Source organism: Melospiza georgiana, chromosome 4, assembly GCF_028018845.1.
Source record: "Melospiza georgiana isolate bMelGeo1 chromosome 4, bMelGeo1.pri, whole genome shotgun sequence".
Taxonomy (NCBI): Eukaryota; Metazoa; Chordata; class Aves; order Passeriformes; family Passerellidae; genus Melospiza; species Melospiza georgiana.
Genome location: NC_080433.1, coordinates 31,316,480 through 31,338,519, shown reverse-complemented (window position 1 = coordinate 31,338,519; position 22,040 = coordinate 31,316,480). Strand labels below are relative to the sequence as shown.

General features: G+C 50.7%; 1 protein-coding gene across 2 annotated transcripts; it reads left to right on the top strand.

The window, feature by feature from the left end:
* Positions 1-3,593: 3,593 nt before the first annotated feature.
* CBX6 (chromobox 6) lies at positions 3,594-21,078 on the top strand. Of its 2 annotated transcripts, none has more exons than XM_058023015.1 (5): positions 3,594-3,714; positions 3,871-3,914; positions 4,046-4,111; positions 4,330-4,396; positions 12,439-21,078. In XM_058023015.1, the coding sequence occupies exons 1-5, from the start codon at positions 3,646-3,648 to the stop codon at positions 13,354-13,356; spliced, it is 1,164 nt and encodes a 387-aa protein (XP_057878998.1). In that variant the 5' UTR covers positions 3,594-3,645; the 3' UTR covers positions 13,357-21,078. The 2 variants fall into 2 exon arrangements, with proteins under 2 accessions (XP_057878998.1, XP_057878997.1); XM_058023014.1 differs by having other exon boundaries at positions 12,385-21,078.
* The last annotated feature ends 962 nt before the right edge of the window (positions 21,079-22,040 follow it).

Here is a 22,040-nt window from a genome sequence, read left to right as displayed (position 1 = left end):
GGTCAGGTGAAGCTGTAAGAAACTGCAGTGCAGAGTTACGGGAAAGCCTGCTCTGGAGATTGTGTCTTCCTACCTCTGCCAAAGCTGCAGAGGCTGGCTGGTACTAGAAACAGCTTGTCCTTTTGCATGCATGTGTTGGCTGGATTAAAGGTTAATCTGGGCAGTCCTTTTTTTAATAATCTGTTGCTATGCCACCCCTCTGTTCTGTGCAGTGCAGCTGACTTGCCTTGCACAGCTCTCCCCATTGGATGCCTGAGAACAAGGGCACTTGGCGAAAGGGGAAACCACAAGGGTTGAGCAGTTGGATGTTCTCTGAGAAGCAGAAAGTGAAATGCAGCCTGTGTGACCCCTGTGAGGACAGTCTCTTCCTGTCTGTTCAGTGCTACACAGCTTCCCTGCCCTTCACAACATTTTGCTTGCTGAGCGACTGCTTTTGAGATGAGAATGAAGAAATCTGGAGGACTTGTGTAATCATGCTGAGCCAGTGGGAGCCTGGGCAGCTGGGCCTGCTTTGGGATCTGCTAGGCAGGCCCCAGGGATGTCATAGCATCCCACTGGTGTAGGCACAGCACAAACCCCATGGGCCTTCTCTCTCTGCTGCATCAAAAAGTTACTGCTCTGGAGGGCTGGTTGTTCTGGCCACTGCTTGGGCCATGCTGAGCCCCCTGTACCTGGTGTGCAGGGTCAGCTCCAAGGGACCTGCCTTTGCCTCTGTGTGCTCCAGAGCTGCAGCAGGGAAATCCCAGCACACATTCACCTGGATGCCCATAGTGCCAAGGGTTTGGTTGGAAATGTACACAGCATTGGCTTGAGGGGCTGGGCTGTGTGCAGCTGTTCCTAGTATAGGTGAGGGACTGACCATTTGCTTTCCAAAGTCTGCTGCTCCTAACAGTGACCTCACTGGAGTGAAGAGCAGCAGAGTCGCTAAATGAACCCTTGGAGCTTTTCTCCTGGAGATAAGTGCTGCTATTCCTACCAGGTCCACAAAAAATGAGCTTGGAGGCAGCTACTGACTTTGAGCAGGTAAGTTTCCCATTATTAAGTGTCATTTCAAAAACACATAAAAACTCTCTCACACCTGCTGCTGTCCCCCGTGCCCCTACACCGCTGACTAGGGGTTTTGATGTGAAAGATGTTGTTGCTCTCCTAAAGCTTATTGCTTCCAGGCACTGACTTCCTAGTTAGAAGTGCTACAGTGTATCCTATGGCACCAGGGTTTTGCAGGCAGCGAATTGCAGGAAAAATATTTTATTTCAGTGTCTGTAGTGAACAATAGCTTATTCAGGGAGGGCTGGCTTCCCAGGTGGGTTGGGATTTTTTTAAGTGTTTTACTAGAAATGTGAATGAAACAAAGGAAATACCCAACAATGTCCTGAACAGCTGGATATTCCGCTACTATTTTGCTTTGTGAGAGTACAAGGTAGATGAAAGTGTTAGGACATACCAGTGCAATGGCAGCTTGCAGTGATTTGAGCAGTGGCTGTGGCTGGAAGGAAGGTTCTGCTGACAGGTGGAAGGACAGAATAACTAGAAAGAGCACATGGAGCCCTCTGAAAAGCTGCTGCCCGTTCTGGTCCGTGGATCACGGTGCCTTTTGCTCCTGTCCTGAGGTGAGCTATGCTATTCGTGACCCACACATCTGTTTTGTGACAAGGCCACCAGTCTTGGTTGCTGCACATGTGTTTGTGTAGCCATGTAAAGACTTTTTCCCCTTTTGATTTAAGGGTGCCTGCTTTTGGGAGTGGATGATGTTGGTGTTCGAAAGCTCAGTTGCTTGACACTCAGCTACAAATGTAAAAGCAGTTGTTTAAACAAAGTGAACAGTAACAAACACTAATTTAAATGTGGATGGTGTTAATGAACACAATGTGCAAAGTTAAAAAAGTGAAAAGCAAAATGCAGTGGGTGTGATAGACTTGTTCTTTTGGAGTCACCTTTAAGCATATGAAGAACTGAGATTAAAAAAAGGTGGTATCTGGGGAAAAGGGCTGCTCCAGAAGGACTTGATCCACTCCAAGTGAGAGTCTTGGACTTTTGTTCTTGCCTGGCCTGTGATGCCAAACACCTGAGTAAGGACCTCTTAGAGCCTATTCTCCAAGTGAGGGGTATGACCTAAATGCAGAATTAGCAGTGATGAAGCATGCTGTGTTTCAGTCCCTGACTGGGAAACACGTCCTTCTCCGAACTGGTCACATGTCCAGAACCAGGGTCTGTGTGGTTGTCTCAATCAGCATCCAGCAACATCTCCACCAACCCCATTGCCAATGGGGATATGGCAGTGGAGAGCACATCCTCTCCTGATTCACCTTTCCTCCAGGCAGAGAGCTTGTGTTGGCTGCAATGTTTCAGCCACTAAGGTGAAAAAGAAAAAACACTCTGAACAGATCTTGCCTGGATCACAGGCAGTGAGGAAAACATTCATTTTTAAATGTTACCTGCCTGTCTTGACTTTGGGAAATCCATCCCTACTAGAACTGATATTATAGCCATAATATAGCCCTTTCCAGAATTTCCTCCTCCTGGGTGAAACCCCTGAGCAAGAAGTGGAAAGGGAATGTGAATGCAAATGTAGAAAGGGTTAGCAAGGGCCACAGGGGCTGTGAGGGGTCCCTGCCAGCCCAGCTGAGGAGCAGGTAATGGAGGGGTTCCAGTGCTCTGCAGGTACCTTGCTGGTCACACTGGATTTGGAAAGAGCAGCAAATGCAGGACAACAACCATTCCCTCTAGCCCTCATGACAGCTCCCACTTTTTCCAGAGGGTATCTGAAATGCACAGCCTCCTCACCCAAAAGCCAGGTGAGAAAGCAGAATGGGCCAGACAAGGTCTTCCAGGTAAGGGTGGACCCTGCGTTCCACACAAATACAGCTGCAGGGCAATGAGCTTCCACTTTGAACCACAGAGAACGATTTTTGACTGAGATTTTTGTCTTTTTAGCATCTGGAGGAGAGTGTAAAGTATGCTGCAAATTAATGAGGGTTTTGCAGCAATAGTCAGGGCAGGGAATTCCTCTAAGTGACTTAACATTTTTCTGGTTTCCTTACAGGTTTATGTAGCATGGTTGGCCCATTTACCTCGCACTACCTTACATTGGCGCAAAAATTGTACCTTATACTGGCACACACACCAGCTAAATGGAATAAAACACAGAAAAAGGAAAGAAAATATTTAAGCGCCTTTATTGTTGGTTTTTGCCGTGGTACGTGCTTCAAGGCTGCCTGCCTCCTCGCTGGCGAGAGGGGTGACGGTGCATCTGCAGCGGGAGAAGAGGCTGCCGCCATTGTTTTAAGTAAAAAAGAGGCCCCGTTCGGGCGGGAAGGGGCAATACCGCCGCCATGCCGGGGACCTGCCGGGCGGGATTCGCTTCCCTTCCGTTCGCTCCCCTCCCCGCTGCGCGGCCGTCCCGCAGGCCCGAGGCTCCGCGCCCCCCGCCCCGCCCGGCCGCGGCCCCTTTAAGGGCCCTCACCCACGGGGGGGGCGGGTCACGCGCGGCCGCGGCGGGAGGGGGCGCGCGGGCGTGCGCGAGCCGGCGGCGGCACGAGGAGGGCGGGGCCGCGGGCAGGGGGCGGGGCGGCGCGCGCGGGCGGGCGGGATTATTATGGGCTGTGGGCGCCGCCGCCGCTGCCGCCGCCGAGGGGGAGCAGCAAGATGGAGCTGTCTGCAGTGGGGGAGCGCGTCTTCGCCGCCGAGTCCATCATCAAGCGCCGCATCCGAAAGGTGAGGGGCTGCCCCCACTGGGATTGCGGGACTCCCCCCCCCAACCTCGGTTCTCGCTGCCGGGCCCCGGCCGCGCCGCTGGCCCTCCCGCCGGGCCCCCGCCTCACACACCCCCCCCCCTCCCCCCCCACCCGTCTTCTTCCCCGTGTGTTGCAGGGGCGCATCGAGTACCTGGTGAAATGGAAAGGCTGGGCCATCAAGTGAGTGTATCCCGCCCGGGCTGCGGGGATGGGGGGCATGGGGTGGAGGGGGAGGTATCCGTGTGCGCGGCTGCGGGGGGATTTGGGCGCTAACCGCTTCGCTTGTCCCCTCCGCTGCTCCCGCCCGGCAGGTACAGCACCTGGGAACCCGAGGAGAACATCCTGGACTCCCGCCTCATCGCCGCCTTCGAGCAGAAGTGAGTGTTCATCCCCCACCCTGGGCTGGGGGGGCTGCAGCAGCAGGTTTGACTTTGGGTGGGCGAGCGGGAAACAGCGTCCAGACGTTCCTTTTCTTTTTTTCTTATTTTTTTCCTTTTTTTTTTTTTTTTTTTTTTTTTTTTTCCTTTAACTTGTATGCTTCTGTTTTTCCCTTTGGGAAAAGTTTTAACTTCTTGAAAAATTTGATTCCCTAAAGGGAACGAGAACGTGAGCTGTACGGGCCCAAGAAGAGAGGACCTAAACCTAAAACTTTTCTGCTGAAGGTAACTCTTAATTAAATAACTTAGGCCTAGTAAAAAAAAAAAATCTCTCAAACCTTGCTGGTGCGTGCCCTTGGAAGGACTGGACTTTCGAGTGACTTGTGCCTGATGCCTGGCTCTGGGAGCGCGGGGAAAACCCGACAGGAAAGGGGGGGTGGGCAGAGGCGCAGGAGCGTGTGAGGGGAGGGCGGTGTGCGTGCGGCGGGGCCTCAGCAGGACGGTCAGCACACGCAGATGTGCGTGGTGAGCCTGCAGTCTCTTCTTCCAATATCCTCTCCTTCTCGTGGCCTTCTGCTGCCGCAGTGGAGAGCCAGCCAGTCTCGTTCCCTCTTCCTTCAGCAGGCTGTTCCATCCAACCCGTGCCCTGCAACTTAGCAGCGTGCTGAGCGGTCAGGCAGCAGAGGCGGGAATCCCACTGCCACTTGTGCTCCTCTGATTGCATTTAAGGATGTGGGTGCTCCATGGGAGTTTCATGAAGGGTTCATGCTTTGATCTGTAAACTGCAGGCTTGTTTAGCTTTTGCAGAGGGTGAGGGGTGGCTAGGAGGAGGAGGAGGAGTGTTTCACCTCTGCATAGGAAGGCAGCTGAAGTTTCCAGTTCCTTTCTGATAGACTCAGCATCTCTGCAAGATGTCGTAGCATCTCTGTTTGCTTGCAGAGAAGAGCAAGGAAGGTAGTCCCTAGTGCAGGCCTACTTGCTCTGTATTTTTACCTTTTTTTAATTAAGAACTCTGGTAGCTGCATGACTGTTATGTGAGCTCTGTGAATTTATTAGTTTACAGATTAAATGCCTTGCTCTACTCCCCTCTTCCCTCCCCTTCCTCTCCAGCTGTCACAATTGCTGGCGTCAAATGAGCATAGAAAGAACACACCTTTGCACAGTTTAGAGAGATGAGCAAGTCTGGAATTCCCCTGGTTTTATTCTGATAGGAAGCCCGGGAACAGCCAGTGTGGACCCGATAGTAAGGCATCACTATCACCAAGTCATCCTGTGGCTTTGGGCAAGTCACTTAGGCTTTGTGCGTGTTTCCCCATCTGTGAAACAGGTTAATACTTCCCTTTGCCTGGCAGCAGTAGGAGCTTTACTCAAGTCAGCACAGCACTTTTAACTGCATGAGCACCGGAAAGCACAGTGAGGGGTAGGGTGTCACCTCTTCTCTGCTTTGAGAGGGCTTAATGAAGCACATGGAAGAAATGCAGGAGCAGGCGTATTCTGATGCTCTGCGTGAAGCCCAGGGGACCATGGCAATCCTTGGGAAGTCCTGCTGATGGAACTGTCCTACCCGCACGCCTGTTTTTCTGCTAACAGTGTTTGTGTCTGTAGCCTGAGAATTACAAACATATCTGATAATGTACTACCTCTTGTGCTCTATTGAGAGAACACAGACTAGCTGGATTTCTTCTTTCTGGCAGTCATGCATTAAATGTAACTCTTGTGTTTAAATTTCCAACAATGCAAAGGAACACCTGAAGGAAAAATCACCAGCTTGAAAGAGTCCTCTGCCTGCATTAAAAAATACTGGTATTTGTAACACCTGACACTGCTCAGAGCTGTAGAGCGGTGACTATGCTATGTGTAATCACTTTCTTTTATTTTTTATTCTGAATGTGATATGGCCACATCTATTGCCATATCACTCATTTTACAAAAAAATTACTCATTCTCACTCATTTAAAAACCAAAACCAACCCCCGAACTCAAAACCCACTCATTGCTTCTCTTTTCCCATTACCCTTTAAAACTCCCCTAAACTGAACGTGAATTATTCAGCAGCATCCTTTGAATCACGTCCGTGACACGTTTCTGTGGCACATCTTCCTTCTGCCAGCTCCTCAAATGGTACTGGAAACCTGTAGGTTTGCAGAGCTGGCTTGGTACTTTGTAGAAGATGACTCGTGATAGGGAGCAAGATCAGCTCTCCTGAGGGCTGGTGCCACGTTGTGGGAGAGGCAGGCAGGGCAGAGCGCTACCACTGCTGCTGGGTTTGCACCTCTGGGAAACAGCAGCTCTGACTTGCTGTTCCTCTGTGACTTCGGATCCTACCCTAAAAATAACAGCCCAGACCAGGCAGTGAGCAGTAACTCTGTCTGAGCCAGCCCATCTGAACTTGTTTGAGCTCTGTTCAGGCAAACCACAATCGACACAACTGCGGCTAGAGTTACGGCAGAGACAGTGGGATGGTTTGTAACTCAGCTTTTCTGACCCCTCAAGATGCACATTTCCCCTCTTCCAGCCCTGCAGCACCGGTTCTGCTGGGGGAGGAGTGGGATTGGGTTCTGCCTCGGGCATTGCTAACACTATTTTCAGTTCTTTCAGCTGCAGAATCTCTTGCCAGTGAGAATTTCGGAAGCAGGGGAAGAAATTTGATTCTTGTATCCCAGAGGGAGTATTTGGAGTTGGCAGTTAGAACAATATTCTTTTTGATCTGTTAACTGAACAGATTAGGCCTGGATGCACTGATGTTTAAGCAGAAATCTGGCCTAGGACTGCTTTGATGGAGTAGTCTGCCCTTGACTGAGTGGCTTGCTAGGATTTTCATGTGCATTGGTGCTTAAACCTAGGCTTCTGAGTCTCCAGAATGGCATCAAAATAAGTGCCCTGATGTGGCACTCAGTCCCTTGGCTTGTGTGGGTGTTTTAGCTTGCACTTGGGACTAGGTTTATCCTGGGATTAGTTCTCAAAAGTTGCAGATAGGTACCCAGGGGGATTTGCAGAAAGCATTCATGCAGGTTAGTGGCCCACGCCTTTGGAAAAGCTTTGAAAAGCTGCATCTTTGACCACCTGCTGCTTTGTAAGCCAGGCTCCTGTTTCTGAGAGCTGTCTAACACTTGCCCTTCCCATCAGACTGCAGAGGCACATCACAGTCCAGGCTTTTTAATATTGCTGTCAAGATGGCCGGTGTTAAAAGCGACCCCTGCAAACTTCAACTGCGGAGTTTTGGGCAGGAAATGGGTCTTTATCCTTTGCATGCTAGGGGCAAACGTTCCCACAGCTGAGCTCTGGCTTGGCAGGAGGCTGTGATTCTTGGGAGGCTGCTGGTGTGCTGCAGCCCTTTGCTGAGCAGATGGGAAACCCAAGTTCTTAGTCTGAAATGGCAGCACTGTGTGTAAGGCTCTTCAGGTGTCTGGCAGAAGTGATCCTTGAGGACAGGCCCTTCAGCATGGATGCTGGTATGAGGTTAGAGAGAGACATAGCATGTGCTGTAGTGATCTTCCTCTTTTTCTCCTGCTCGATTTGCTCTTTTTATTTAGCTTTTTTCTCTAGGCACTCCAATGTGTGGAATGCAAACCTCACCAACTCACTTAATAAAGTCTAGCAAGTGCTCTTCAGAGGCAGAGCCCAATCTGCAAGCTCAGTGGGTGGCTGGCAAAGACCCCTAGCTGGGGTGGCCATAAATACTAAGGTGACAGGAGCGAAGAAGGTTAATGGGAAGGAAGAAGTAAGGGAGAACAAGGGTAAAGGGATTCTTAGTAGGAGAGTGGGGGAAGAAGGGGCTGAGCAGCATGGTGCTCTGTCCTTTCGCCCTCTCTTGAACTCCAAAGCTGGAATTGGGTTTCTTTTGATCTCCTCCCTGTTCATAAATTATCCTGAGTAATTTGAAAACAGACCGTTCCCCTTTTGTAGCATTTTGTTCCCAATCCGGAGGGAAACTTTAGTTTATGGCAGTGTTGCTTGGGAGAATTGTGCTATGAACTGGCTTGCTTTTGCCGTGTCACTTGGAAGACTGCAGAAGAAAGAGGGTGATAAAAAGGCAGAATGGCAGCCAAAAAGGGGAAAGAAGAGCTCTTGCAAATGCTGTTGGGAGCAAAGACTGTGGGAATGCAGGTGGAGAATAAAAGACAAAGCAGAGCCAGTAATTTATGAGAGAGTAGCGCTACTATGGTGCAGCAGCACTACTGGAATTGGCGAGATTTTAAAATAATTCACTAGAAATCTATTGCTTTACAAGGTCTTGGATTTGATTTTTTTCTTCCAAATTGTAGAGATTTTGATACAAATCAGGTAGGAGAGGCCTTTCTAAGCACGTGTCTGTGTACGTGCTCGTGTGCCTCGGTGTGTTAAGGGAATGAATGAACAAATATGCTTGCTGGGCCTCGAGGGACACTTATTCAGAAATAGTAGGGAATGGGGGAGATAGACTAGTTCCCAGGGGCAGTGAGGGAGAGCTGTACAAGATAAATAAAGGTGATACGTATCCCAGATGGGAAGAGGGGGAAGGGAAGCAATCCCAGCAATTGGCTTGCTCTCATGACAGAGCACTGCAGCAAGCTTCCAGAAACTGCATCCTGATGTGGGCTGAGCTGTAAGCAGAGTGAATTACTTCGTATACATGCTGAGTACCTCTTCAGCAGTGAGCACATCCTGCTGGTGAAAGCAGCAAAACCTAGAGAGGTGGTTTCCATGTGGAGAACTTGTGAGCCAAGAAGCAAACTGTGGTGACACAGCTGAAAGGATTCAGGGGCTTTGTTTCTCAAAGATATTATCCTCATATGGCTTGGGAATGATCAAGGAATGGGCCCAGAGCAGGGAGAAGTGCATTTCCAGCAGATAAAACTGAATGTTGAGTCTTCTCCAGACCAAAGGTAGCAAGTTACTTAATCCGAAGTTGGAAGCAGGGGAAGGAGAGCCTCTGTGCTGTCCTCTGCAGTGAGGGATGAGTTCATGTAGGTGATGCCTGAATAAACCTGATCCTGTGGTAGGAATACTGAGCTTCCCAAGTGAGAAAGCTCTGGGGGCTGGTCTTAGATAAAGCATCTGATACGATTTTTCTTGAAACCTTACCTGGAAAAACAATCTCAAGGTAAGCAGAATATTTGCATAATGCTCTTTGGAACTTGCATTGAAGCTGGTCACTGGGGATAGCAGTGTAGCAGCAGGGGAGGACTGATGGGCCCTAATTTAACACTCTCTCTTAATCTGACCAAAGTATCAATGCTGTGTGTAGACCACCTGGACGCTTCTGAAGCTGGAATTCAATAAAGGCAGATAGCTGAAACATGAGTTAGAAACAGCTTCAGCCGTGAGAAAGTGCCCCAGAAGTAACTGGAAACGCAGACACATGGCACGTAAATGAGACCTACTGGTTCTGGCACACTGGAAAAGTCCAAGCCATGTACCAGGGCTCTGCAGTAGCTGCTGGACTGCTGGACAAGCACAAAACCGGGACAGGTCTCTGTGAAAACAGGACAGGAGCTGATTAATGTATGCAGAAAGAGGAGGTAAAAGAACAGGGCTGTGGAAGTGGCCAGGGAGTAACCATCCCAGAATTATCACTTTGTTTCATGTGGCTGATGGGAAGCTTTGCTCAGGAATTTTTGGGGTGTACAAGGAAACTGAGGGTGTTTGTGACTGCTTCCCCCACACTTCTGGGAAGCTGCCTTCTTTCTCTCCGGGGTGATGGAGGCGGTGCTGGTGGAAGGTGGCAATTAGATTTGACTTGGAGCAGAATGGCACAGAGGGGGCAGAACTCCTCACTCGAAGGCATGATTATGGGCTAGGCAATTAATCTGAAAGTGCAGTGTTGGCAACAGGAGAGGCCCTGAAGGATTCCTGTGTCCATCCACTGAAGCTGTAGAAGGATTTTCAGTGATGCATCTGTCTGTAGCCTCTGCCTGGCTTCCTTGTCCTGGGTTTTGGAATGGGATGTTGTATTGCACTTTGCTCTTGGCTCAGCAGTGGTAAATTGGTAAGAAACCCAAAGCACAAGAGCAGCAATGCGGGAAGGACTGGCTGTGGTGTGGAGCAGGATGAAAAGGAGTAAATTTGTTAATTCAGGCTGTGCTGGTATGTAATGTCAGAAAGCAAACTTTAGCTTGTCCTTGTGCCTGCCATCTGTTTCAGAGGCACCCGTGAAGAGATGGAGTAAGCACAGCCCAAATGTGCTTTTGCCTGTGACCTCCTGACCGGGTCTGCAGTGTCTCCAAGTTGTGATTGTGTAGTGATGTGAGGGGGAGAGTTCATGTGCGGTGCAGGGAGTTCATCTGGAGCTGTTGCTGGGCTCAGGCCTGTACTATGCCTGTGACAGGAACTGTGTCTTATTTTCTCAACAGTTTGGGGCATGGAGTAACACAGGAGGCTGAGCAAGGAGTAACTAGGTGGACGCTGGGATGCTTTGTGCTACAGCAGAAAAAGTGTTGGGGTTTGTGTGTGCTGGGAACACTTCCCTTTAGCTAGGTGGGAACGCCCTGTGTGTTAATGAGCAGAGCGGCTGTGCCTGCCTTGGGGTTGTGCTAACTTTGTCCGTTTCTTTGTCATTTGGCTAACACGGAGTCTAGGTCCCCAGACAGGGTGAGCCTTCAGTTTGTGTGTTCTTGTACAGCCAGAGAAGGGGGCCTCATTTTTGCAGTTCTTTTAAAGCCAGAATACAAGTAGTACTGAAGGCTGTGATCATCCAGTGTTAGTCGAGAGAGGAACAAAATGTCTTCACGTCTCCATTCTGTGCTCATTCAGGATCTTCTGTGGTTCCCATGGGTATCTCTGTGGGAGAAGAGGGGCTCTGGCTAACAGCAAAGCTCTGGAGCTGTAGGGCCAGGACTTTGAGCTTTTTGTGCAGGGGCTGGCTGGGCCCCTCGCTTAGATCTGCTAGATCCCTGCCTTTACACGCACATTTTTTCCCCAGGCGTTTCTCTGGTAGTAGGCACAGCCTGCAGGGTGACAAAGGAGATGGAGTTGAGCGCTAAGCTCTTAGCTGGCAAGAAGCCATCCCGATCTTGGCGTGTGCAAGGGGCAATGGGATGGAAAAGTTGGGGAGGAAAAGCAGCTGTCGTGTTGTAGCGCTGCAGTTCTTTCTGTGCCCACGAGGTGGGGGAAGCTGCTCGCGGGATGGGCAGTCACAGGGTGGGGGCTCGCCTGTCCCCTCCAGGCCTGCGTGGCTTCTTAATGTCACCGCTGCTGAGAGGGAATATGGAAGGGGGTGGCTTGGGCAAGTCCTGGGGTGCAGGTGGAAGGATGAGCTATACAAGCAACAGTGCTCTGATGAGATGTGGTGTAAGAATAGACTCTGGGTTTCCATGCCCACAGGTCATACAGCACCAGCTTATCAATGAAACTGTTGTTCCTGCTGCCAGGAAACGTTCCTGTCTCTGCTGGATGAAACAGGGCAGTTTTTGGCACCAGAAGAGATGAAAAATATTGTTCCCCTGGCCTGGATCTTGAGGAGGGCTGGCACAGAACAGTTGAACAGGTGCTATTCCTGCTCTGGTCCACTGCTAGGTTTCAAACAAGTGTGGTGCTCAAAAGGACAAGCCAATCTCTTCTTTGGAGGTGTAGTTAAATTTTACTTGAATTCCAGCTGGCTTCATCTCTGGCTTTAAACACTGGACTTTGCTCCCACCGCACAGTAAGAATGAATGACTTCCATGTGATCCTAGTTAAATATCAGACCTCTAAATTTCTTGTGTTTAATGAAGACATCTCCATCAGACCATTCTCACCAGCCTCCATCTGTGTTCCTCAAGACCCCCTTCTACCACCCTTTTTAGAGGCAATTCTCATTAGGCATTACTCTGCCTCTTCCCTCTTATCTCACGTTCCATTTGTAGAGAACCTGGTACATTCCCTTTGTAAGTTTGGATGCTGTCTCAGCACTGACAGCCCCAAGTGCCTGGGATGATGCTGGCTTCTTTGGCTGACAGTGGAGGGTTGTGCACTTTGACTGATGACGACCAAGGGGGGCTTTGGAGACCATTAACTTTAACCCTGACACCTGCCTGGGAAGTCGCAGTTTCTCCCTGGGGAAAGCATGTGTCAACAGGGGTACAGCCTAGGGAGACATCAGCTGCCCAAAAATGTTACAGACAGTGCCCTGTGTCTGTCTGGGGGCTGTGCTGGAGCTATCTATAGTTTGTAGGTGTGTTCCTGTGCTTGTCATTGATGTTGGGTATAAATGTGTCATGGTGCTGCCGGTGAGTGAGCAGTGCCCCACTGGAGCTCTGGCTGCAGCTAGGCTGCCTCTCTGACCCTGTTTGTTTTCTTTCTCCCCACCACCGCAGGCTCGGGCCCAAGCGGAGGCCCTCCACATTGGGGATGTACACTTTTCTGTCAAGCCTGGTTCCAGTACCTCCTCTCCCAAGCTCCACTCCAGCGCCGCGGTGCACCGGCTCAAGAAGGACATCCGGCGATGCCACCGCATGTCCCGGCGCCCCCTGCCCCGCCCGGATCCCCAGAACGGCGGCAGCGTGGCCGGCGCGGCCGGCATTCGTCCTCCTGTCTCGCCCTTCTCGGAGACCGTGCGCATCATCAACCGTAAGGTGAAACCCCGCGAGCCCAAGCGCAGCCGCATCATCCTCAACCTCAAGGTCATTGACAAAGGTGGGAAGCCAGCCAATGGGGCCGGGGGCCTGGCCCGGCCCAAGATCCCTTCCCGAAACCGGGTCATTGGCAAGAGCAAAAAGTTCAGCGAGAGCGTCCTGCGCACTCAGATCCGCCACATGAAGTTTGGCACCTTCTCGCTCTACAATAAGCCGTCTGCTGCACCTACCCCCTCTCTGGAGGGCAAGGGGGAGGCCGAAGGCTCCCAGGCAGCCTCCTGTGGGCTCATTATGGGCTCCACCCCCTATGATGCCCCTAGCTCCAGCTCCTCTGGCTGTCCTTCACCTGCTCCCCACTCCTCCTCTGACCCAGATGATTCCCCTCCAAAGCTGCTCCCTGAGACCCTCAGCCCAGCCATCCCCGACTGGCGTGAGTCAGAGGTCCTCGACCTCTCAATCCCCCCTGAGTCGGCCGCCACCAGCAAGCGTTCTCCCTCGGGGGGGTGCAGTGGGGGGCAGACTCCCTCCTTGTCCCTCTCCTCTTCTGACCCGGAGCAGGAGGCTGGTGACTGGCGTCCTGAGATGTCCCCTTGCTCTAATGTGGTGGTCACAGATGTCACCAGCAACCTCCTCACTGTAACCATCAAGGAGTTCTGCAATGCAGAGGATTTTGAGAAGGTGGCGGCGGGCAGTGGTGGAGGAGGCAGCAAGTGAGCAACCGGGTCCCCCCACTCCAGGGGTGTGGGGGGAGCTCTGCCTGAGAGAAGTCGTGGTGCGAATGGCTGTCCTTAGTTCTCTCCTTCTCCCCTTGGCTGTCCCTCTACCCTCACTGCCACCCTTCCTCCTCCTCTCCTCCTGCCCAATTCCTCTTGCCTGGAGGCTGGAGTGTGTCAGTGGGGGTGTGGGAGCACCCACTGTTCCTGGGTGTTGGTACTGCTAGGAGAAGGTAGGGAGGGTTATGGTGGGGCTGGGGAGTGGTTGTTTGTCCTTGAATGTGGTGTTGTCCAACGGGCGGTGGAGCCTTTGGGGCTGAGGGATGAGTGAGCATGTGTCTGTGTGCCTGTGCAGGTGGTGAGGAAGGTGCTGCTCTTCCTCATTCCCCTTCTATCTTTGACAAAAACCGAAGAGGAGCTCCAAACCCGTGAGGGGAGGATGTAAGAGGATTGGAGCCCTTGCCCATGTCCTCCAGACCTTCTCCCACAACGTGCATGCAGACACTTCCATTCTTGTTTCCCCCTTGCCATGACTACCATCCTGCCATCCTTCCCCTCTTGGCCTGCGGCCTGGATCTGCCCTCTCCTCTACTGTCTTTGTGGCAGTTGCTGATCCAGATGCTCTCAGAGTGAGGGGGAGAAGGACAGGTTAAATGTCATGCCTGGAAGGTGCTTGAGACAAAGCTGGGGTGCTGGGGGTTGCCCCATGCAGCCTATGCCTCATATTGGCTTCCCCTTTCCTTTGACTATTGGTGCTACCTTGGCAGTTGTATGGGTGCTTTCAGGTGCCCTGATCCCTCCTCTTCTCCCTCATCTTCCAGCCTGTTCAGCTCCTCAGGAGAAAGGGAAGAAAAGAGGAGTCTGCTTCCAGCCCATATCTTCCTCCTGATGTCCATCAGTGCACTTGTTTGGGGGAGAGGGACATGAAATGCCTTTCTCTGGCCTTTCTGTGGCAGAAGCAGGAGTGGGCTGTGCCTCCATCCTCGGTCTGTGGGAGGATGATGACGCTGCCCAGCCGTGTGAGGCTGCTCCCCCAGCCCTCTTTGCTTCCTCTTGCTCCTTCCAAAGGAAGGAGGGGTGGATGCTAAGGCAGGTTGGTTGTTCTCCCTGCTTGTTTTTGCCCCTCCTGCTCGGTTGTGTCCCTCCTGCTCTCCCCTCCCTCTGGTGGGTGGCCTGGAACAGGTTTCCCCTCTGTCTTTTCAGCATCTGAAACAGCCCTTACAACTGTCAACCAAAGGTGCTCATAAGAAATACCTGTCTCTCACATCGCATGCATGTGCGCTGGATCTCTTCCCCTAAAGCTGATCTAGAAGTTCCTTCTCTTCACCCCTAGCAAGTAGGAGGGAGCAAGACCACAGCTTGCTGTTTATTCCCCAGCTCCCTCTTTTCCTGACCAGCTTTGTTCACATCCAAGATAAGCTCTATTTTTTGCCTGCCATTTCTGGCTTGCTCTGTTTCTGTGTGGGTCCTAAGCTTCATGGTGAAAAGCTGTTCCTTTGCTCTCCTTTCTTCCTCTACTTGCACAGGACTGAGCTCGTAGAGGCAAGGAAAAGAGATGCTGATGAACTGGTGGGAGACCCTCACCCTCTCAGCCCTGTCCCTGGATGGGGCAGAGGGGTATCACTTCTACCTAACATGCTGCAGAGGTGAAAAGGGTGGAAAAAATTCCTCATGCCAGGGCTCATTTGCTTATAAGCCTGCCCTGGGCGGGTGAACACAAGTGGAATTGGCCCCTCTGGTGCTTTCACACAAGGATGTTCAGGAGCTGCTGGCTCTGAGGAGTGCTCTCCTGCAGTAGTGATTTTGTGGTTGTAGTGATCTGAGGATAGAAGGGAGGCAATTTGTGGGAGGGAAGTAATATTTGTCTGCCCAAGGGACATTGTCAGGGTGGTAGAGGGATAGACCAGCTTCTGACCTTAATTAGGGCTTTTGTGCCCAGTGTGTGTCTATTCCCTGCCTCCAGCGCCTGGGTTGGTGTAGTAAAATCTTTGCTGCCCTCCCCACAAACCTTGCCTTGCAGTGGGTGGCATTCCAAGCCATGGGAAACGGTGAATTCACACTAGTTGTGGTTGGGTGTCTGCGCAGACAGTCTGAGGGGGATTCCAGGTGCTGTTAGCACCACCCTTGGTACACCTCTTTCTTTTTCTTTCCTTGGTTAAAGAGCTTAGTGGACTCTTCAGGGATGTGCTTTCATTCACAGCTGAAGCTAGGGGCAGGGAGAAAGAGACTTCCCTGATCCATCCATTCACCAAGCTAAGGCTTTCTATAACTTGTTGGACTTGTGTGCGTGTCTGTGTTAATACCTGCTTGTATTTTTTGTGGGTGTTGGTTTTTTTTTTTTTGGTTTGGGTTTTCTTTTGCGCATCTTTTCTGTGCCTGGCACACCCAGGGATCCCTTATGTTAGCATAGCCTATCCATTTGACTGCAGCTTCAAAGATGAGCAGTTTGTAGGCATAGGGAAAAGCTCTTTCTTAGGAAAATAGCGAGGAGATTCTTCTCTTTTTCCTCCCCCTTCTGAATAAGAACTAATCTGTGGCTGTGAGATAAGAGGAGCTGCTTTATGGGGTGGATGCAAACTGGCCAGTCACTTTAGGTTGTTAAGTTACTGTTTGGTGTGTATGTGGTGCTGTGTTTTGTTTTGTGGTATCAAGGTTCTGAAAAAAGTGTTGAAGCGTTTAAGTGGGAGATAAAAGGGAACTTTAATAGGAAACTCTTGATGTGTTTTGGCCAAGGTGTGTTGCTTGGCAGAATTCTTTTCCCCAGTGTCTCTTGTATGGTGTTCTTTGGGGGCAAGGGGCAGGAATTGTTTAATTGAAGGGGTTTTGCCTTTCTCCAGAGTGGCAAGCAAGGGAACTGTCTGTGAAGAGTAAAACAGTGGGTCATTGTAGGGATGCTCCGCAAGGACCTCCTTCCTGCGGTGAGGAGATGAGGGGACTTGTTGCAGCAGAGAAACTCGTGTGGTAGATCCTCGTTGTGGAGGAAGAAAGGAGTATGATCCGGCTTGCAGACACAGCTCACCTGCTTGTGTGACAAATCCCTCCCTGGGTGGGTCACCAGGTGGGAACCAAACCCTGAACCTCTGGATCCGAAATGAGGATCCCGTGCTGGTTTGAGTTAGAGGTTTGCTAACTTGAATGCAGCAGTAGCCTCGAGTTCCCTCAGGTGGACAAGACACTTGAGGCTAGCTAACCTACCTTCGTATTCACGTGGGCTGTGCTCCTCCTTCTGAATTTTTGCCTTTGCTCCTTAATGGACATAGGAAAGAAGATTCATCCGTGCCTTTTAAAATGGGCATGGAATTGAGGGAGGAGTTTATTTGAAAGTATCCCCTTCCTTTCCCCGTAACCCTTAGGAAAAAAAATCAACAAAAACAGGGAAATATTCTCTGTGTCTGTGCCATGTTTGTTCTCGTTGTCGTGTTTTTAGAGGAGATTTTATGATGGAGTGGAAAAAGTGAAATTATTAGTTTTGCATAAAAAAAGAAAAGTTTTAAAAAAAATTTCTACAGGGAGAGAGCGAGAGAGAGTTTAAAAATGAATAATAAATGCAGTGATTGCACAAACTGTAGTGGTATTAGATGGTCCTTAGAGAAAAGAGTATTTTGTAGTATCGAAGCATGTGTGTCTGGGATGGTGTTTGGCTTGCTTGAACTGGAGGGAAAGGCATTCTAGGACTAAGCAGCGATCTCTGAGCTGAAAGGCAAGTTGCATGTTGGAGGAACCCTGTCTACAAACCTTTCCCATCCTTGCCTCCCAAGTGTTGGAGTGAGTTCCCTTCCCTCCCATACCTCTCCTGTGAGCTAAGGTGGAGTCTCCAAGTGGTTTTCTGGCTGAGCAGCCCTCAGAGATGGCTGGTCACGTTCTGGCAGAACGTGGATCAGGCCATCTACATGGAAACAGTTGACTTACTTTGCATGCACAGCAAGCCGCTAACGTTTTGGGTTGGCATGTACCTTTCCTGCCAAGTTGCTGTCTCTTTTCCATCCCCTATATCCAAACAGAATTAATCATGGTGGGCTTATTTCCTGGGAAGCAGATATGCCTCTCCTCTGTAAGGTTTCTTAAACTCCTTTGAATACTGGGTGGGGGGTGACATTTTTCTGTATAGAATTCACCACATCAGGACAGAAAACTGAATCCCATTGTTGTGTATTCCAGCACCCCTTCTCTGACAGTGGCCAGATCTCTAGAGGCAGGATGAGAGCGCTGCCTTGTGTGTGCTCTGATTGTGCTGCTGAGGGACGTGCACCCTCTTCTTGAGGCCAGCAAATGCTGGAAGTTTTTAGGGTGGAGAAGGGGAGAGGAACACTCTGACAGGACTTGTCAAGTAGGGCAGCCTTTTTCTCCAGCTTCCTTTGGGGTGGTGGGCAAGAGTTGCCTGAATGTTCCTTCAGAGCGATGCTGGAAGCTCTGGCTTCCCTGTCCAAGATGTCTCTGGTGTTCATCTGGCACGTGGGAGTGACTGCAGGGAAGACGGAAACCACCAGATGTTGGTGTCTGAACAGAAGATGGTAGGCAGGGACACTTGAACGGCTTTTCTTGTCTGGACTTCTCTGGTGCCCTTTGCAGTGGCAGATGACTGATGTCTCGATGCTTCCCATAGCCTGGGCTGCACTTGGGAACTTCTCTGTCTGCCCATCAAAGTGTCGGTGTTTCCCTTGGCTTTCAACTTGGAACAGAAACCTCCTGTCTCAGGCTCTCCTCTCAATGAGCAGCATGGGACTGGAGGGGCATGAAGCTAATGAGATACAAGCTCCTTTGGGGATGAAAAACAGAATTAGTGTGGTGAGCAAGCCCAGCTGTGGTGAGCCACTGCCTAAATTCTGTTTTCAAAAGAGAATGGGAGCATTTCTCTGTGTCTCCCCTTACTGAAGTTCCCAGGGAAATTTTGTGAAATAAACAAATAAAGAAAAAATAAAAAACCCACAATAATGCTTTTTACCAGGTAGGAGCTGTCTCTGAGCTGAGTCTTCCTAGGGATATCACTCCCTTCTCCAGCCCCTCTTTGTAGAGGAGGCTTCAGCAGCTCCCAGCGTGTGGAGATGACCACCTCCCTGGGGACTTCCTGGCAGAAAGGGGTTGCCATGCTTGAAGGATGGTGTCCTGAGTTCCCCATTCTTCTGCCCACCCCAGGCCATGGCATGAGTGGGGCTGCTCAGGACCAGGTCCTTCTTCCCAGGGAGCTGTAACAAACCTGGAGTGCGTGTTTGGCTAAGTGCTTATTTTCCCTTTTGCTTCCTTCCCCACCTTCTGACAAGACTTTTTCCTCCTTGCCTGGCACATCCTTTTACTCCAATGTCGCTTGCTTTTGCTGCATTTTTCAATTGCCCAATAATCACGCAAGAGCTGGGATCTTATTTACTTCTTATATATAAATATATGACTATAAAAAGCCTCCTTCCCCCTTTCTCCCCATCTCACCCACCGCCCCATGCGCTGCCTCCCTGATCTCCGCTCCGAAGGTGATCTGCTGTAGAGGGTTAATTTGGGGTTGGGGATTTGGTGCCTCCTCGTTCTGTTCCTTCTTGGCTTGCCAGCTGTGTCGCTGCCCTGTGCCTCTGTCTTCCTCATGCAAAGGGGGTGGGGGTGGAGGAGACCATCCTGCTGAGGGTGCTGGCAGCCCAACTCTCGAGGTGTTTGCACAGAGATGGAGTGCTCAGTGTTGCTTCAGAAATCCCTTGCTCCCTGTCTGTGCTTCCTTCCCCAGGTAATTTCAGGAAGTATCTTCATTTTGCCAGTGCTCTGAGGTTGAGAAAATAAGTGTCTTTATTTTCTTTTATTTTTGAGATCCTTCCCCAGAGTGCAATGTGTATGGTTTCTTTTTGGGGGTGTAGATGGCAGGAGATGTTGGAGTCTGTCTCCGTCCTCACCTTTGCCTTTCCACCTCTGCTCCTCTCGCATTTTGCCATTGCCCTGTGTCAGATGGATGTGGTCGAAGGTATTTGCACCCTTTTCTGAGCAGGGTCAGTCTTGGCACAGGGAGCTTGTCCTGTGTTCTGTGTGGTGATTCTGAGGTGCCCTGTGTCCCACCTGCCTTGCCTGTAAGGATGCAGCAGGGCCCTGAGTTCTTCTTTCTTCCCTTCTGTAAATTTCTCCCTCCAGAAGTGAAGGGAGATAGTCCTGTGGTGGTTGGCTGCCTCTGGCAGCTCTTCTGTCCATTGCAGCTCCTGTGTGGTGGGAAACAATGACTCCAGGGCCATCCAAAAGCACAGTCCTTGGGGTAGGGTCCTTCCACTCCAGCTGAGCTCTGTGCTCTGAGCCCACACCCTGCAGACACTGGCAGGTGGCCCTGGGGTGGAGGAGCAGGGCGCCCTCTGTGCCCTGGGCTGGGTGGAACTGGGAAGTGGGCAGCCAGCAGCATGCTGGGCACAGGGAAAAGTCAGGTGAAGAGCTCTAGAGAGGTGCCAGCTTCTGCAATGGTTCAGCAAATGGGTCTGCTGAGGGGAGAGGAGCATGGTGGGACATGCAGGCAAAGTGTTCATTCCCATTGCAGGGCCCTGGTTCTTTACTTCATTCCTTGTTCAGCTGAGCACTTGGAGCTCACATCAAACCTCCAGCACACGGCTGGGTGGCTCAAAGCACTTCGTGGGGCTTCAGGGCCTCGTAGGACTGATGGGGCTTTCCCATGCCCCCAGCTGGCCCCTGCTCTCTGGGTACTGAGGGTTTCCTCTGGGCAGGGCAGCAGGTAGGTGCTCTTGCACAGGTAGGTGCCCTGGAGGGAGCCTGCTGCTTCCAGCCCCCAGCTGCAAAGCAGGGGCAGAATCTTAGGTCAAGTTCTCAAACGGAACAAAAAAATTAATCGTTGTGATGACTTTTTTTAGAAAAGAGTTGTCATGCCTGCACCTCCCCCAAGCAAATCAACTCAGTGTGTGCTGTCCTCTTTCCTCTTCTCCCCTGTGCCATTAAGCCTTGTACACTCCCTAAGAATAGACAAGACTCTCTGCTTTGGGATTTTTTCCCCCATTTGTTTTCTTTTTGCATAGAAAGTTGTCTGCTGGTGGTGGAGGACAGGGGCCTGCTTCATCTGTTCCTTCCTTTCACCTTCCCCTGTGCCAAGCTTAGGCTCAAATGATGCAGATTCCTGCAAACACTGAACTTGGAGCAGGCCAGTGACCCCACTGCGTTCTGTGGTACTTGGGTGCTTCAGTTTCTGCCTGTGCTTGAGCTTTGGCAGCATCAGAGCCCTTCCTTCCTCTTGGAGAACTAACTCCAAGTGCTCATAGTTCTGGTGCAACCCATCTGTCTCTTCATTTCCCCTCACTTGGCATACAGAGTGAAGGTGGTAATTTTTTTTTTAATTTAAAATAAACCTAAATATGTATCTTGTAATTTTTTTTATTTTGAAAAAAAGCATTTAAGGATTGTGCACGGATGAATTGTATATCTATATATTATTTTTTTGTCTTGCAATTTTCATTTTAAATATAGTGTTTGTTCAGTTTTGTTTTGTTTTTTAATCCAGTTCCCAGCTGGCTAAACTCTGTCTAGAGTGGATGGGTGGGAGGCAGAGCCACTGGAAGGGTGATTGAATCACTCCTTCCCTTGGTGCTTCCTACAAGAAACTGGTTTGCTCCAGGTTTGGGGGTGGGGGTTGTGCTAATTACTCTTGTATTCTTGTACATTTTGTTCTTTCTGCTGCTCTTGAATATTGTATCAATGCCAGAAATGGGGAGTTAAAAATTAAAACAAAAAATTAACCCCAATAAATTGTTACATTCCAAAAGCTGTTGTTGTTTTCCTTGGGTGGGCTCTGCCTTGTGGAGCTTGGAGGAGGGCTGTGGAAATGGCTCCCCTGATCCAGCACAGATCAGCTCTGCAGTCAAACACAAGCACCTGCACCCTGCTTGGGCACCATGGATCGGCCCTGCTTTGGGCTTTGGACCTTTCTGGACACAAAGAAGCTCTGAAAACAAACAAAGGAGTATTCTGGAATGTTAAGGGAAGAGGGAACATTTGGGAAGGCCAAGCTGTAGCAAGTGGAACCTGAACACTCTCTTCCCAAGTGCTTTGGAGTCTTCCATGGGTCTCCCATACCCTTTTTTTTTAATAATTAATTTAGATCAGGGTACAACCTAGCACTTGGTGGCTGAAAAATGCTTTAGGCATTTCCCAACTCCAGAACACGTGCTTAAGTGCGCTTTCTCACAAGCTGATCTAAGAAATATGGTGAAAAAATCTCCCTGTGTCTAATTGAAGCCCCAGATTCACTCCATCACTCTCCAGCCTGGAGCAGCTGCATAAAAAGGCTCAGCTCAACTCAGTGGGAAGTGCTGGTGGTGGGAGATGTGGTGGGGCAAGCCAGTTGCTTTTGGACAGAGAGGTCCTGCAGGAAGGCAGCACTTCTGGATGCTGGGAAAGGGCAGTGTCTGGGCACAGCTCCAACCAAAACACCCTCAGGGCTGCCCTTCAGGAGCGTGTGCTGCAGTCTCACCCCAGGGGAGGTTGGGCTGAGCTAGGCATTCCTTGGACAGAGTTGCTGCCTCGAGGTACTTCTGCAGTGTGTGAGCTTTGGGCAGCCACAGCAGGGCCTGCTCCAGTGGTGGCATGGCTGGCAGCAGGGAGTGCTGCCCACCCAAGCCAAGCACAGTGCAGGTGTCATCATGTCATGGCACCAGGCTCACCTTGCCTCTTCTGCAGAAAACACTCACAAAGCCAGCACTCCCCTCCCTCCTCCCTTGCCCCCTG